The sequence below is a fragment of the Oreochromis aureus genome, linkage group 11, assembly GCF_013358895.1.
Source record: "Oreochromis aureus strain Israel breed Guangdong linkage group 11, ZZ_aureus, whole genome shotgun sequence".
NCBI lineage: Eukaryota > Metazoa > Chordata > Actinopteri > Cichliformes > Cichlidae > Oreochromis > Oreochromis aureus.
Window position 1 is genome coordinate 4,186,925 of NC_052952.1, and position 17,684 is coordinate 4,204,608.

Sequence of the window (17,684 nt, forward strand, 5' to 3'; positions counted from 1 at the left end):
AATTACTTTTGGTTGTTCAAAGCAAAGCTTGTTCTACAGCAGTCTGTGCTGTATTTCACACTTGGGACTCAAGGAAATCAGGACAACAGCAATGTATTTGTTTTCATTTCTGTCATGCAGGTTTCCTGGGAGGAGGGACGATGCTGCAGGAGTCGTCAGTAGACAGCAGTGGCTCCAGGTTTGCTCCTCTGGTGGTGCTGGAGCTGGCCTCAGACACCAAGGAGGAGGCCATCACCTGGCTGCTGAGCAGGATAAGAGACCGGCAACAGAATGGAGGTGTGGAAGATCATCTGCGCCCCTCGAATCATCTTCCCTTGTTTGACGTGTTATTATTCATCCTGTAATTTCTTCCAGGTGCTGAGCTGCTGGTGGAGCAGTTGGGACCTGGAATCGGGGTGAAGGAGAAGGAAAACCCCAACATGTTTTTGGTGGGGGCCTCCATGCAGAGGCTGCTCTGTGGTGCAGAGGATCTGGGGCTCTTTAAGGAGTGTACTGATGGGTCCATGAGGGCCTTCACCTTTGCCAGCAAACACAACTTCAAAGATTTTAAAGGCAAGTCTGCTGTTTAGTTTGTGAATACGTATGCTTTAGACTAGCATCTTATTGTTATTGTTAACTTGCAGCCTTGCAGTTTAACACAGCCAGGCTTTCTTTGTGTTAGCTGGTTTTCAGAAACCTTAAATCGCAGTCAGAGGTAACCCGTATCACTACCATATTTATCAGCCTCCTTGTTAAGTCAGCTCTGTGCAGACTTGCATAAATAAGGGGCATTTAATGCATCATTTGATTCATCTTCAACACAAATCAATCTGAGCACTGCCCCTGAGTCTCATCACCGCTCACATACTCTGTCTGAAATGAGTGGCGTCACTGTAACAGCCTGTGAAAACATGCCCTTGTTGTGAATGGCACTGTGTTTGTGTTCCGTCTCTTCAGGGGATGGAGACAGCTTCCTCAGTATGGCTGAGTGTCAGTATGTTATCAAGCATGAGCTGGACACGCTGCGGGCCAAAGAGGAGACTAATGTTCCAGGATACAGTCATGCCAAGCTCTACCCTGGGAAATCTATCAGTGAGTCTGTGTTCATGTCTCAGTCTGTTTCAAATGAGCTTTGCAGTGATCAGTTTGCTGATGTTGTGTATTTCACTCACAGGAAGACAAAAGAAAACGGTCTCATCTAGTTCTTTTTTTCATGCATATTCTTTGTTGCTTATCCGGCTGAAGGTGGTGGGGCAGGGTACATGCTGGACAGATTGCCGGTACTTCACAGCACTGCTGAATTTAACAGCTGAAATTCCAGGAAACTGTACTAAATTAGCATGTGCAGACATCCCAGAATAAAACTGGGAAACTGATCAACCACAGCAGTAAAACCACACACAGGTGATGTGAGTAAAACATGGCAGTGTATTATTATACAGGGTTTTGGTACTGTGGCCAATTTTATGCTTGTCCCCTTCCCCTAAACTGTTTTTCATTCTGTTGCTTACAGATAAACATTTTGATAATTGATCAGTCATTTCATTTGTATAGGAATACAGGTCCAGCTTCTCAACTTAGAGACTTGACTGTTTTCACTTTGGTCTGTTTGATGCACAAAGAGAACACATTGTGTAAATCATGGTTTAGTCAGGGCTAAATGATTTATCACTCCTCAACCTTAGTTAAATATACACTCAGCATTTAATCATAAAACTATCAGAAAGACATTTGTTAGAACCTGTTTATAACAACATTAGCCACAGCAGAGTATGTTTTTATTAGCTGATACACAGATTAGATAATTTCACTCCTATTTTTTTTTTCTCAGTTTTAGCTTGTGACGGATTTGTCTGTTTGAGCCTCTCCTGTGGTACATCCACACTTGCTTACGGTTGATTTAGAGATTCCTGTAGTAGTAATGGTAGCAGACTGTAGACTGTGTCCTCTTCCCACCCTGCTGCCTCTGCAACCCTCTCCCTTCGTCTGTCTTCAGTATGGAAACAATAAATATGCAAATGCAGTGAAATAGTCCCAAAGTGAGATAAGGAACCAATGAACTTGCATTGAAGATAGGGTGCCTCTATTCAATGCTTGTATTTGACAAATCGTGTTAAAATAGAATGTAATTATTTTTTGACAAATGATGCACTCAAAAAATGGCAGATGAAATGATAGTGCTTTCATGTGCTCATATTTAACTGCTGCATATTGGACAATAGTAATTATTGCTATAGTCATTATTGTATTGTGTGGAATGGGCCGGCTCCCAGCTATTGTAAGCCTGCCCTTGTTTTACAAAATGAAGCTGCATGTTTATTTAGTTGGGAAAGTGAGTTCAGAAAAACGCAAGTGAAGGATGGAAATGCAGCCAGAAGGTTTTCATGTGGAATACCTTCCAAATAATTCACAAGTTTGAGTAAAAACTTCCTGTTTTATCATCACTGTACGTGACTAGAGCGGGGGGTGGGGGTGAGGGGTGAGACAGAAAGTAACATGCTGTTTTTTGTTGTTTTCTTTACTTGCATCTTAGTTCGCAGACTGCTCTCCAAAGGGATCTTAATCCAGATGTTTCCTCTGCATGAAAAAGAAGAACTCAAGAGGCTTTCTTTTTCCTGGTATAAAAAAGTGAAGTTGTCCCTTCAGCCTCTGGGTAAGTGCATCTTGTGCCATTATTTTTCATGGTCACTCTTGAATACATTGTGTGATTAAAATGAACAGTCCACGTTATGGAGTATGCACACTTGCAAAACAGGTGTCTGTACCTCTGCAGTTTCTAATATGTCCCCAGACTGTAATGGGAGCGATGCACTGTCAGTGCTCCTGATCACTACTGACTCTTTCATCTCTATCCCCAGATGACATCAGACACTACTATGGTGAGGGCCAGGCTCTCTACTTTGGCTTCCTGGAGTACTTCACCTTTGCGCTGGTGCCTATGGCCCTCATTGGGGTGCCTTACTATCTTTTTGACTGGGAGGACTATGACAAATATGTAGTCTTTGCTGTCTTCAACTTGGTCTGGTGCACTGTTATCTTGGAGGTAAGGAGACATTAAACAGTATGCAGTACGATATTGTTCTACCTATTGATCTGTGATCTGTGCCATCTGTGATGGCTGCAGAATATAGTTTGGTGTGTGGAGGCACAAAGCTCACCATCCTGAAAATGCGATACACATAGAAATTGGGCAGTGATGAGTAAATATGCTCCAAAGCCTGCAGGTGGATGCTGGGGTGGTGGAGGGGTTAAAACAGGAGCGGTAGAAGTGAATCTTCAGCTATTTGATGTAAAGAGATTGAATCTTTTCAAGCCCTTCAGAAGTTTAACTGTGATGTGTGGTTTAACTTTTCATTCTTTTATACACTAAACAAGAGAGGAAATTATTACCCTCTGCTGCTTGCAATGTGGTCTTAACTCCAAAAGTGTTTATTAAAATCGTAACAGAGTTTTCAAACATTTCAGCTGACTTGCTGAACCTTTGTGCCCACCAGTTATGGAAGCGACGCAGTGCCTCACTAGCCTACTACTGGGGCACACTGTGCAGAAAAAAGGCCTTTGAAGAACCTCGGCCTGGATTTCACGGCGTGCTCGGGCACAACCCTGTGACGGGACGTGCAGAGCCTATCTATCCCACCTCCAAGAGGCACCTGCGTGTCTACCTTGTGTCTCTGCCCTTCGTCCTGCTTTGCCTCTACCTGTCCCTCTACGTCATGATGATCTACTTCTTGATGGAGGGGTGGGCTCTGTCCATCTATGATGAGAACCCCACATTCTGGACACACATTCTGCTATTCATCCCTAGTATCATCTATGCTGTGGTCATAGAGGCAATGAACCTCATCTACAGATATGCTGCCGAGTTCCTCACTGAATGGGGTAAGTCGACTTTTTCATTATTGTGCATTCACACCAAACCATGTTTCTTGCATTAATACAGCTCACAGCCAGTTCATAAGTTACCATGGAGTCCTATGATTTCACTCACTCTACTCCAAGCCCTCTCCTTTATTCCTGTCTTCATCTAAATATGAAATTAGCCCTCTAGCTCTGGCATTGATAAAGTTTTTCATCCAATTTTTTGATTGTTGATGATATCACAAGCAGAATCCACAGCTGATGAGTTAACACGATGCAGCGTAAGGCTAGGGTTTTCCTGTAATTGAAATGTTTTAATTCAACAGTCTCTTGATTTGCCTTTATTTAAGTTTGCACCATTTTGTCTCATTGGGTAGACTTAAGGCCAAATAATTTTTTATTATACGGTCAAGACCCTACAATAATCTTGTGTGTTGTGTGTGTGTGTGTGTGTGTGTGTGTGATCTCTATCTTAGGTATTATCATGCAGATGAATTTGTGTTGGTCCACCACTAAAAACAGTTCTGTGTTTAATAGCACAGCTCATGAGATCATGATGAAAACTATGCGCACTGTCCATGGTGCTGAAATTAGAACGATTTAATTTGAGTGTAATAAAAACTTTTATTAAGGAAAAATATGTTTTTAAAGTTGATGAATGTAAATGGATTGACCAGAACAAAAGCAAACAGCACCTTCAAACTATGAAACCAATTCAAAACATCAAAATTAAAAATGGACTGCTGTTCAGACTTCCCATGCTTTGATGTCCATCCGAGGTCTGATTACTTTCAGGACAGGGTCCAAAGTTAACATCATCATCCATGTGTTCTCTTTGTTCTTCAGCCATTTCACTTTGAACCCCACAGTGCAGGCTAGGGATGGGTATTGATAAGATTTTCATGATCAGATTCCATTTTCGATTCTGTTTAACGATTCGATTCTTTATCGATTCTCTTATCGATTCTTTTTTAAACAATGTCTTTTTATTAAGAGGTTTTCCTTTTATACACAAACATCAACGTATATATTATACATATAAACAGAAAGAAAAAAGAAGGGTTACAGATGATCTGTACATTAAGGTTAAGAAGTACATTTAGGCTGTAAAATGAGTTCAGAAATGTATCTTCAGCTGTGAAATAAAAGGAAAGAAAAAAAAGGGAAAGAAAGAGAAAAAAGAAAGAAAAATATAAACATATGTATGATGTATCCCAAAGTAACATAATCCCTGCAAAATAATCCCATTCATTCCCACCCAGGTCACTGCCCTAGACCTGCACACTGTATTTCCACACCTGACTTAAGAGAATTTGCTGAAAAATTCTTATAGATTTTGAAAATCATCAAGGAAGGGTCCCCACATGTTTTGAAATTTCCCAGTGGAGTTCTGAAGTGAGTGTCTTATCTTTTCCAGTTTTAGACAGGCCATGAGGTCATATAACCACTGTTTGTGAGTGGGAGGGGCAGCGTCCCGCCACCTCAGTAGGATTGCCCTCCTGGCCAACAGAGAACAGAATGATAGTGCCTGTTTTTTAGAGGCCGGTAGAAGCACCTCATTCTCACTGATGCCAAACAGAGCGAGAAGGGGGCCAGGGGCCAGCGTCACACTGAAAATCCTGGACAGGGTATGAAAAACGTCCGACCAGAACTGAATGAGATTGGGACAAGACCAGTACATGTGGACCAGTGAGGCTTCAGGAGTTTTGCATCTGTCACAATGTGGAGTGATTTCAGGATAGATACGGGATAATCTGGATTTTGAGAAATGGGCTCTATGCACCACTTTGAACTGGATTAAACAGTGGCAGGCACATAATGATGTTGTGTTGACATGTCTAAGTATAGAAGCCCATGTTTCGTCAGAGATTGTCACGTTTAGGTCTCCTTCCCACAGTGTCTTGAGCTTGGATGAAGAGGTATGTGCCAAATTTAACATTTTATTGTAAAGCAAGGAAATCATCCCTCTATTGGTTGGATTGAGTTGTAGGATAGTTTCTAATAGTGTAGGCTCTGGTGAAGGGCTTGAGCTTGAAGTCTGGGAACAAATAAAGTGCCTGACTTGCATCGATTCTTTTTAAAAAAGGAGAACACTAAGGTCGATTAGCTTAGAACTTTGTTTTATATCTTCTCTTTGAACAAGATAGAAATTTAGGAGTAACATGGCCTTACAAACCCAACAGTGAGATCTTAAGAGATCCACAGCCTACGGCTCTTCAATGGGGTGTCACAGGGTCCCCAGGAAAAAAATTGTAAATGTAAATTAATAAAATAAATATTCTTCTGTAGCATTAACAAAGTATAACATAAATTATTCTGTAGCAATTACACAAGAATATCCAGTAATGTTCCTGCCTACAATGAAACACATTCACTTACTGAAAATCGGGGGCATCTGCTGTGGCAAATGGGTGCAAGCCTTTGGACTTAGTCACTGCTCGGTGACATTCGTCTATCCTGGCCTGAAAGGAGACGGTACCGGTAGACTGCAGCGAGAACTGCCAGCCAGACTCTGTCTGTCTCTCTCATCATGGTCACCTAAATGCAGCGCACAGTAATGGCAGGTTTTGTAATAAGGCAGATCACGCTAACATAATATGCACTGTTAGTTGATTATTTACCTGCCGCATTAACGGGAGAGGACGTGCAAATGTTACCGCTGCTGCTGGGTTGAGATTCACGAGTCCGGAGCGGAATTAAAAACACGACATTCATTTAAGGTTATCGCGTGTTTTGTAAGCAAATGCTTTTGCATATTCGTAGTGTTTCCTCCTTTAAATGAAATATCTACTTTGCAAGTATTGCAAGTTGCCCCGTTGTCATCCGTCCTCGTAAAGTATAACCAAACTTTTGAGCATTTGAGCCGCTTAGGCGCCGTGTTTCCTGCCAGGTAAATGACGCTCCACAACGTGGTGACGTCATTCGGGTCGACTGGAATCGATAAGGGAATCGTTTGCAAAAATGGCAAACAATTCCAAGGAATTGAAACAGTGGGAACTGGTTCTCAACAAGAACCGGGATTCGATACCCATCCCTAGTGCAGGCTGTGAAATTCCTGCCGCAGAAGCCACAGTATGTTGAAGACACCAAAAGCTAAAGTGTTGTAAGAAGTTTTGTTGCCGGTCATCCAGGTCCAGGTCATCACTGAAGTCACTGAGCCAATTTAGAATTAGGTAGCTTGTTAACCGATACACTTTTGTTCCTCCTCCACGCAGCGACTGTCACCATATCGAGCAGAAAAATAAGATGTGCTTTTTTTCCCCCCAGCGTTCAACCTCAGCGCAATTGGCAGTAAAATGCATGTTGCAAACATTAGTAAATCAGTTTGTGTAGCTGATTTAATTAAATAAATGACAAGCTAATGATGAATGAACGATAAAAGTACAGACTTCAATTGTGTATTTCAAATGGTTTAGCAAAGAAACTGCATTAAATCTTTTGGAATTACAACTATTTTATATGTAGTTATGACAAGTAAGGGAGATCAAAAGGTTTAGAGTTTCATCCATTGTATCATTCAATCACTCTTCACAGCAACTTTTTATTTGTACAGCAACACAATACAGTACAGCTCTCAGTAAATGGAAGTGAAGCCATCAATAGGATAAACCAACCAAACACATATTGTAAGATAAAACCCTACAATGTTAGAGAGAACCTCAACAATCATGTGATCCCCTGTGAGCACAAACTTAGATTATTGGGATAATGTGGTAATATGAGGTCTGATGAGGTATGATGGGCCCTGATTCTTCAGGAGAATTCAATATTCTCACAGAATTTGGAGATAAATAATAACACACACTATGAAAGTACTTAGATGCTTCTTAAGGCAAATAAAAGAAATGTTCTTAATGGGCTGACCCCAGTCCAGCTAAGGAGGACAAGTCAGGCTTTGGTCAGGTCCATGGGTTCCAGATTTTTGGCAGTCATTGACTGTAAAAGGTTTTCATCCAGCGAGCCTCTGCTGTGAACATTGCGATGAGTTGTTGCTGACATGTTTTCCGTGTGTTTAGAAAATCACAGGCTAGAGTCTTCATATCAAAATCACCTGGTGCTCAAAGTCTTGGTGGTGAGTGAAATGAGTTATCCACAGTTTTCTGCCAACTGTACCCTTTATTGAGGAGAGTGCAGCCTTTCTTATCACCATCTCACTTCTCATAACTATCCTCACTCTTTTTCTTTAGTTCAACTTCTTCAACTGTTTCGCGTCGCTCTTCTACATTGCCTTTGTCATGCAGGACATGGAGCTTCTCAGACAGGTAGGTCTGCCTCCTTCATTCCTTCTTTGATTTTACTTCCCATCGTTCTGCTCCTCTAGTTTTTACAGTTCATTTCTTTGTTTCTCTCACCTGCCCTGGTTTCTGTTGATATTTCTTTGTGTCTGCGCTCTCTCCAGAGTCTGGCGACCCTGTTGATCACCAGTCAGATCTTGAATCAGTTCACGGAGGCCTTCCTGCCGTACTGGCTGCAGAGGAGACGGAACAAAAAGATGATTCGTAAAGTCCAGAAGAGAAGAATGTACGAGGAGAAAGAGCTTCCGCTGGTAGAGCAGGTCCGGCTCGAGGCCGACATGAGCACGTACTTGGTCAGTACATGTGATCTTTAATCAGAAATCAAATGTCGTCTTCTACGGCATTTTTTTATTTGTGTCTGTGTGTCTGTCTGTGCTCTCATTCCTGCTCAGGGAACATTTGATGACTACCTGGAGCTCTTCCTGCTGTTTGGTTATGTCAGTCTGTTCTCCTGTGTCTTTCCTCTGGCTGCTGTCCTTGTGGTTTTAAACAACATCACCGAGGTTTACTCTGACGCCTTCAAGATGTGTCGAGTGTTCAAACGACCCTTCGCCGACCCAGCTGCAAACATTGGAGTCTGGCAGGTATTTTTATTTAGTTTTGAATACAGTTGCTGATGTTTATGAGAAAAGAATGATTTTTGGTAGTTTTTTATTTAACAAATATTGCTGTACAACCTTAAACTACTGAAGGACACAGATATCTTGCACATCCTTTCTGCTATATTGGACGTCCTTCAGGAATGTTATTGGGGTACTGTGAACATTAAAGCTTTCTGTGGACAAATCATTGTATTTTTTAACATGCTGTCCTAATTTAAACAGAGTTGCTCCATTAAAAATGACATATCACTGACTCTGTGCTGTGCCCAGCTGCCAGGTATGGTTTCCATTCGTGGAAACGAATAACTGTCGCTGTCTTTCTGCCTCTGTGTGCAGCTCGCCTTTGAAGCCATGAGTGTGATAGCTGTTGTGACCAACTGTGCACTGATTGGCATGTCTCCACAAGTCAGATCCTACTTCCCTGAGTCAGAGACACAGCTCATACTGTGTACGGTGGCTGCTGAGGTAATTTACGTACACACACACACGTAATGTGTGACCTGAGACTGGTAAACAAAGGTCAGATTTATGTAGTATTTTGGAGTAACTTTGTGATGTTATGAAACAAAGCTTGACTAGTCTTATATAAAATTTCAAAAGTGACCCAACTGATAAGGAGAATTAATGAAAAGATGTGATCAACTGGGTTTTTATTCAACATGGGCCATGGATCCCCAAATACATCGGTTCTGACGCTTTAAGAAAGTTTTAAAGAACTGTTCCGATGTTATTACCTAACCCGTTTACCTTTTCAGCTGACAACAATCCATACATCTCCACTAATTAAAGGTAAAACTACATGATTCATCACTGTGCAGAGCTGCTTATCTGCAACTCTGCTGTTTGGTTTGGCAGAAAGTAAATGGTATATTTATAATAGCAGAAATAACACAGCAGCAGAAATGACTCCATTGATGATGGCACAAGCATCTCACAGAGCCATGCCACTGAGTATGTTTTGCCAGGAGTGGAACAAACACATCTAAATGGTACGCTGGAAAGCAATTTGTCATACTTATCTCCTTTGTGATATAATATAGTATATAATACGCCTATAATACGAGTATAATACGCCTGTTTTGAAAAAAACTGTATTCTCCATTCTGATTATTATCTGGTTATAATTATGTGTAGTTAGTTAGATATAGTGATAACTGTGCAGTCATTCTTTTTGCATGGTTATAGAGGCAATTTTGCCATTCACTTTCATTTAAGGATCAGTGAATTTACCAAGGAAGACAACACAAAAATTGGACTTGTAGCATTATTCCTGTATTTTTTTATTTTCTATAGATATCATAATCATTTTTGTTGGTCATGTTTAATAGCGTTCATGTTAACACCGCCCTGTTTTGTAGTTGTGCCAGATGCAGATTTTTGTTCACTAGATGGAGCCACAGCCCAAAGCAGATTCAGAGCAAGGGCTGAGGGTGACGGGCAGAGTGGAGAGTGTGTGTGTGTGTGTGTGTGCGCACATAAATGAAATTTGCACTGTGCGTATTCAGCCTATAATTGTTTGAGCTTGTGTGTGTGTGTGTGTGTGTGTGTGTGTGTGTGATAATTTGAGCATTCACGCTGCAGATTCCTCTTCTCCTGATTCTACCTCTGTTAACATATAGTCAGCCCACTCCCCTTTTCTATGTGCCCTGTTCAAACAGTGCAGCCTAACACACCTCCTGCCTCCGGAGGGGGAAGCTCAAAATAACAGCACAAACAGGTGAGGATGTAGTGAATGGGAGGTGCTGCAGTATGGAGATTTTTATTAAGGACATTCATAAAGAAAACAGTTGTACGTTTGTGCTGCTTTAACAACCTCCTGAGGGACGATTGTTCTAACTGTCTGGTTGCTGCCTGAGACTGTAAATGCTCTTTAAAGTGTACTGTAGCTCACTGTACAACATCTCTCTGCTGATGCCAAGGCAGAAACTGAGTCATATCGATCGTCTGCATGTTTGATTGAACGTGTGGTCGGCACACACAGCTGAAAACTCTGTAGTTCACAGAGATGTTGTTCTTTGTGGGTGATATTTCTCCTGCAGCAGCTGCCAGGATAAGCCTGGGTTTGTTTAAACCTTTCTTTTTGCTGGGAGTTGTCTGTTAGTGTGAGATGGATTGAATCGTTTTAGCCTTGCTTTGTCTCATGGGCTGCAGAATCTGCCTCCTAGATGTGTCTTTTGTCCAAAGAGTCACCATTTGGAAAAGATGATTGGTCACAGTTAATGCATCTGCTACTGTCTGCTGTTGAAATTGAAAGTGAGAGAAATGGGATGGTATGTGTCTCTTCCACAGTGTATGGTGATAAATAGGAAATCCAAATAGAATCAAGTGAATTGAATCATCAAACCCCCCTGGAGTCCTTTGTGAGGGAACTGTGGTGTTAACAGATTCCACTTTGGGAACCATGGGTCTGATGACAACATGCTACATTATACATGATCTGATGACACAGCTCACTGATTTTTTTTTTTTTTGTTAACTTTACTTACTGACAATATGTCGGGGTGTAACAGCTCTGTGTTTGGATTAATTTCCAAGTGCAGATGTTACTGATGAGAATAGGTCGTTTTGCAGGTAACTGCTCATGCACCATCAATGACATGCAGAGACTTTTACAGATGGGTGAGAAGAGTGGATGAACCAACTGCACTCCAGTTCCTCATCATCTCTGACAACAGTGTGACAGTACACATACACAAACTGCCCAAAAAAAAAGATTGAGCATCTTAAAAAGCTGAATATTGTGAAGTTTGTCAAAGAGGTCAACTTTCATGCTCACTGAAGGTAAAGTAAATGGGTCAATGGTCTGTACTGGTCTGGGGTGCTGTATCATCTACAGTGACAGACGTCATGAGGAAATATGAAAAATACAGACCCTGCAATATTAGAGAGCGAACCCAAATGATTGCCTAATCCCCTGCAAACTAGCGCTTGTCAACAGAGGGGAGGAAAAACTCCCTTTTAACAGGAAGAAGCCCCCATTAGAGCCATGCTCAGGGAGGCTGAACATGCCATTTGCCCTTTCCACAGTTCAGGGATGAGGGTAAAAAAGGAGCATAGAAAGAATGCTAGAGAAGGGCTCAGTGGGAAATCCCACCCTTCAAGTTTTCAGAGAAATATCTCACAAGTGCCACCTGCTGTGCCTCTGGCTGAACTGCAGACACTTTAATTGAAATTAATAGCAAGTGGAATGACCGTCCTACATCGACTCCTGCTACTCTCCTCTCAGTTCCAGCCTTTGTCAGCATGACATAAACGCTCCCAGAAAAAATGACAGAGATTTAACAGCTGATAGTCAAACTAGCTTCCAGAGACAATTACCAAGTGCAGCCAGAGGGGGGCAGTAAATTTCAGGATAGATGTAATCGGGCAATATGAGATCTGTTTTGGTCCGAAATGCTGGTCTGAGCTGTAAGGACAGAGATTGTTTTCACTTTAGTATCATTTTAATTGATGGCTGTTTTTATGTTTCACTGCTTGCCTTGGTTGTATTTAAGACACACTATTACTATTACTATATACTATTCCTGTTGGGAAGCCAAAATCTGAAGATTTTCACCATCACTGTCTTTAGTTAAAAACTTGTCTTTCACAAGTCATTAGCCAGTGAGCATACCATGGTTAATCCTCCATTTCTGACTGTAATGGGGGCCATAATCTACTAAATGAATATCACGTTGGATGTGGTGTGACTTGAAACTAGCAACAGAAGCCATGAACTCATCAGGCCAGATCGTTCTACCATAAACTTCCAAACAGCTGATCTTCTGTTTGCCAACAGAGGAGTCATGCAGGTTTAGTAGAATGCAGGTTTAAGACACCTCCACACTGGCTTCTTTGGCTTTTAAGAGCTGAATGTTACATCCATCTATTCAGTCTATACACTGAGTTTAAGACATAAACCATGCAGTGCCGATCCAGTTGACTCAAAGAATGTAATGATAATCAAATGAACAGATGGATGTCCTTTAATAGGACTGAAGATATTTTAAAATTTTAATCAACCAGGTGGGTTTTTACGCAATTTGTTTGTTATTGTGTGGATGCTGGAGGCATCCACACTATTGAGTTCCTGTTTCTCTTTATTGTGTGGATGCTGGAGGCATCCACACTATTGAGTTCCTGTTTCTCTTTATTGTGTGGATGCTGGAGGCATCCACACTATTGAGTTCCTGTTTCTCTTTATTCTTTATACTTTATTCTTGTTGCTTCCGTACACTTTTTGGCCTTTAACTACTTCAACAATTCTTGTGCTATTTTCACCGTTCAAATTTTAAACTATTCTGCTATTTTTGCTCTTTCCGGCAATATCTTTTGGTATTTTATACTATTATACTTTTTAAAATATTAAGCTTTTTTCCTTTAATTTGTCCCATTGAAATGAATGGGAAACTTCTGCCATTCTGCTAAAACTTGCTTGTTTTTGAAACTTAACTACTTTTTCCTACTTTCACGTAGAACAACCATTCAAACTTTAAAATGTTCTCAAATTATTGGGCTATTCAGGAATAAATCAGCTTTTTCAAATCTTTTACCGTTTTTATTTTATGCCTCTTAAAGTTTTGAGTTGCAAAATTGTGATTTTTCACAAAATACATGCGTTGTTATGGTTGCTATGCACTTGGCTTCCAGGGTGCCACTGAAGGTTTTGCAGTCTTCTCTTCATGTCCGAACAACTTCTTGCTACTTACTCAATTTTCACTTAACTTCCACAAATTATACATCAAAACGTAGGTATTTTTGCTGGCTTTCCGAAAATGTCACTATCATTGTTGTGGGATTTATAGAATTTTGGCAAATCTCCTCAGACCAACACAAAGTCTGAAAACTCTCCATAGAAAGTCAATGGAGAGCTTGTTCAAAATCACCGCTTGATTTCTGTAATGAGAGGCATATTCGAATCGTCATATCTCCTTAACGAAGCAAAGTTAAGACATAAGGCTTGTCCCAGTATATCTTCAGACACTCCTGACGCTCACAATTCAAGAATTTCTTTCTCACCTATTACCGTTCTGAAATGAGTTAGACTTGTTTGAGGGTAGGAAATTAGTCCTTCGCTCAGATTTTTCAGATTTCAAACTCTGCAAATGAACCACTTTTTTCTCTCGTCATATCTTTTAATGGATTTCACAGAGACCTGAAAATTTCCATGATTGTTCACCAAAGCCTGCTGTCTCTTCACGGTGAAAGAATGATATTGATACTCCAAATAGATTTAGAGTTAGAAAGCGTTGTTTGAGGGCAAGTCAAGGCAGTTTTTGCTTTGCTCTACTCAGTTATGGTGCATTAGAAGTCAAATATCTTTAATAATTCATATTTTAATGATAAATTGTCAACACTTTAAGATTCCCCCATCTCTTCTGAACAAAACGGTGTAAGAATGACCGTTCTAGCCCCTACGGTTAGGAAATTATGGTCATTTGTTTGAGGGGAGTCGTCATTATGAGAAATAGACTGCAAAAATCCTGTGTCTCTCTGTGCTGCGTGCACCTGTTTTGGCGGGAAAAAGTGCACAGGCTCTCTGATTGGTGGATTCAAATTCAGCAGCTCCCAGGCTGCTTGACTGAGCTAGAAACTTACTTCTCTCTCTGTGTGTGTGTGTGTGTGTGTGTGTGTGTGTGTGTGTGTGTGTGTGTGTGTGTGTGTGTGTGTGTGTGTGTGTGTGTGTGTGTGTGTGTGTGTGACAGAGAGAGAGAGAGAGGCTTAGAAAGCCTTTATATGGATGATCTCATTGTAAGATTTAAATTCAATATATTTAGACTGGTTGACTGAATTGGATCTTGTGTGTGTGTGTGTTTGTGTGTGTGTGTGTGTGTGTGACAGAGAGAAAGAGGGAGAGAGAGCGAGAGAGAGAGAGAGAGAGAGAGAGAGAGAAAGCCTTTTATGGGATGATCTCATTGTAAGATTCAAAATCAATATATTTAGACTGGTTGACTGAATTGGATCTTGTGTGTGTGTGTGTGTGTGTGTGTGTGTGTGTGACAGAGAGAGAGAGAGAGAGAGAGAGAAAGGCTTTTATGGGATGATCTCATTGTAAGATTCAAAATCAATATATTTAGACTGGTTGACTGAATTGGATCTTGTGTGTGTGTGTGTGTGTGTGTGAGAGAGAGAGAGAGAGAGAGAAAGCCTTTTTATGGGATGATCTCATTGTAAGATTCAAAATCAATATATTTAGACTGGTTGACTGAATTGGATCCTGTGTGTGTGTGTGTGTGTGTGTGTGTGTGTGTGTGTGTGTGTGTGTGTGTGTGTGTGTGTGTGTATGTGACAGAGAGAGAGAGAGAAAGCCTTTTTATGGGATGATCTCATTGTAAGATTTAAATTCAATATATTTAGACTGGTTGACTGAATTGGATCTTGTGTGTGTGTGTGTGTGTGTGTGTGTGTGTGTGTGTGTGTGTGACAGAGAGAGAGAGAGAGAGAGAGAGACAGAGAAAGCCTTTATGGGACTGAATTGGATCTTGTGTGTGTGTGTGTGTGTGTGTGTGTGTGTGTGTGTGTGTGTGACAGAGAGAGAGAGAGAGAGAGAGAGAGAGAAAGCCTTTTTATGGGATGATCTCATTGTAAGATTCAAAATTATATTTAGACTGGTTCACTGAATTGAATCTTGTGTGTGTCTATGTGTGTGTGTGTGTGTGTGTGTGTGACAGAGAGAGAGAGAGAGAGAGAGAGCCTTTTTATGGGAGCATCTCATTGTAAGATTTAAATTCAATATATTTAGACTGGTTGACTGAATTGGATCTTGTGTGTGTGTGTGTGTGTGTGTGATAGAGAGAGAGAGAGAGAGAGAAAGGCTTTTTATGGGATGATCTCATTGTAAGATTTAAATTCAATATATTTAGACTGGTTGACTGAATTGGATCTTGTGTGTGTGTGTGTGTGTGTGTGTGTGTGTGTGTGTGTGTGTGATAGAGAGAGAGAGAGAGAAAGCCTTTTTATGGGATGATCTCATTGTAAGATTTAAATTCAATATATTTAGACTGGTTGACTGAATTGGATCTTGTGTGTGTGTGTGTGTGTGTGACAGAGAGAGAGAGAGCCTTTTTATGGGATCGATCTCATTGTAAGATTCAAATTCAATATATTTAGACTGGTTGACTGAATTGGATCTTGTGTGTGTGTGTGTGTGTGTGTGTGTGTGTGTGTATGAGTGTGTGTGTGTGTGTGTGTGTGACAGAGAGAGAGAGCCTTTTTATGGGATGATCTCATTGTAAGATTTAAATTCAATATATTTAGACTGGTTGACTGAATTGGATCTTGTGTGTGTGTGTGTGTGTGTGTGAGTGTGTGTGTGTGTGTGTGACAGAGAGAGAGAGAGAGAGAGAGAGAGAGAGAGCCTTTTTATGGGATGATCTCATTGTAAGATTTAAATTCAATATATTTAGACTGGTTGACTGAATTGGATCTTGTGTGTGTGTGTGTGTGTGTGTGTGTGTGTGTGTGTGTGTGTGTGTGACGAGAGAGAGAGAGAGAGAGAAAGCCTTTTTATGGGATGATGTCATTGTAAGATTTAAATTCAATATATTTAGACTGGTTGACTAAATTGGATCTTGTGTGTGTGTGTGTGTGTGTGACAGAGAGAGAGACAGAGAGAGAGAGAGAGAGAAAGCCTTTTTATGGGATGATCTCATTGTAAGATTCAAATTCAATATATTTAGACTGGTTGACTGAATTGGATCGTGTGTGTGTGTGTGTGTGTGTGTGTGTGTGTGTGTGACAGAGAGAGAGAGAGAGAGAGAGAAAGCCTTTTTTTATGGGATGATCTCATTGTAAGATTTAAATTCAATATATTTAGACTGGTTGACTGAATTGGATCTTGTGTGTGTGTGTGTGTGTGTGTGTGTGTGTGTGTGACAGAGAGAGAGAGAGAGAGAGAGAGAGAGAAAGCCTTTTTATGGGATGGTCTCATTGTAAGATTTAAATTCAATATATTTAGACTGGTTGACTGAATTGGCTCTTGTGTGTGTGTGTGTGTGTGTGTGTGTGTGTGTGTGTGTGTGTGTGTGTATGTGTGTGTGTGACAGAGAGAGAGAGAGAAAGCCTTTTTATTGGATGATCTCATTGTAAGATTCAAATTCAATATATTTAGACTGCTTTGACTGAATTGGATCTTGTGTGTGTGTCTCTCTGTGCATGTGTGTTTCCATATGTGTCCATATTTGTGATTGTGTGGTTGTTATATTTTTTTGACGATTTTTTTCATTTAACAAGTATATTTGAGGGATCCTTAGCATGTACAGTATTTTTTTCAGCTGTCCATTTTGCTTTTTCCAATTTTTTTCTGTTTAAGTTATTACTATTGCGCTAAATCATAGCATTTCTGCTGTTTTATAAGATTTGTGGTAAATATAGTATTTCTGCCAAATATAGTATTTCTGATTAATTATATAGTTTTTTTCTACCAAATCATAGTACAGTATTTTTGCTTTTTATAGGATTTTTTTATATTGCTTAATATGGTATTTCTGCTTTTTATAGGATTTGTGCTTAATATAGTACTTCTGCCAAATATAGTATTTCTGATTAATTATATAGTTTTTTTCTACCAAATCATAGTACAGTATTTTTTTGCTTTTTTTATAGGATTTTTTTATATTGCTTAATATAGTATTTCTGCTTATTATAGGATTTGTGCTTAATATAGTATTTCTGCTAAATGTAGTATTTATGCTTAATCATAGTATTTCTATATATTTCTGCCAGGTCCCCAGGCAGCCAATCCTCTGTGAGGACTGAGGCATTCAAATTTACATATCAGGGCCTGCACGGCTTCTAAGCCAACAAGTCATCCATGTCATATATCTCTAAAAAAATTCATATTTTAATGATAAATTGTCAACACTTGACGATTCCCCATCTCTTCTGAAAAAAACGATCTAAGACTTCAGATTCTTGTTAACACTCCATGGCACAAATACTGTTCCCTTTAGGCTCTGTGTATGTGTGTGTA

General features: G+C 40.3%; 1 protein-coding gene across 2 annotated transcripts in view; it reads left to right on the plus strand.

Annotated features, from left to right (window-relative positions):
• Positions 1-17,684, plus strand: part of ano10a (anoctamin 10a) — a 46,102-nt gene that overhangs the window by 8,566 nt on the left and 19,852 nt on the right. For both annotated transcript variants that reach the window (XM_039619575.1, XM_039619576.1), the window contains 11 exons: positions 121-276; positions 355-552; positions 937-1,071; positions 2,513-2,632; positions 2,838-3,022; positions 3,474-3,858; positions 7,854-7,909; positions 8,025-8,099; positions 8,237-8,425; positions 8,525-8,716; positions 9,071-9,199. In XM_039619575.1, the coding sequence (XP_039475509.1) occupies positions 141-276; positions 355-552; positions 937-1,071; positions 2,513-2,632; positions 2,838-3,022; positions 3,474-3,858; positions 7,854-7,909; positions 8,025-8,099; positions 8,237-8,425; positions 8,525-8,716; positions 9,071-9,199 (1,800 nt within the window). In that variant the 5' untranslated portion in view covers positions 121-140. The remainder of the gene's footprint in view (positions 1-120; positions 277-354; positions 553-936; positions 1,072-2,512; positions 2,633-2,837; positions 3,023-3,473; positions 3,859-7,853; positions 7,910-8,024; positions 8,100-8,236; positions 8,426-8,524; positions 8,717-9,070; positions 9,200-17,684) is intronic.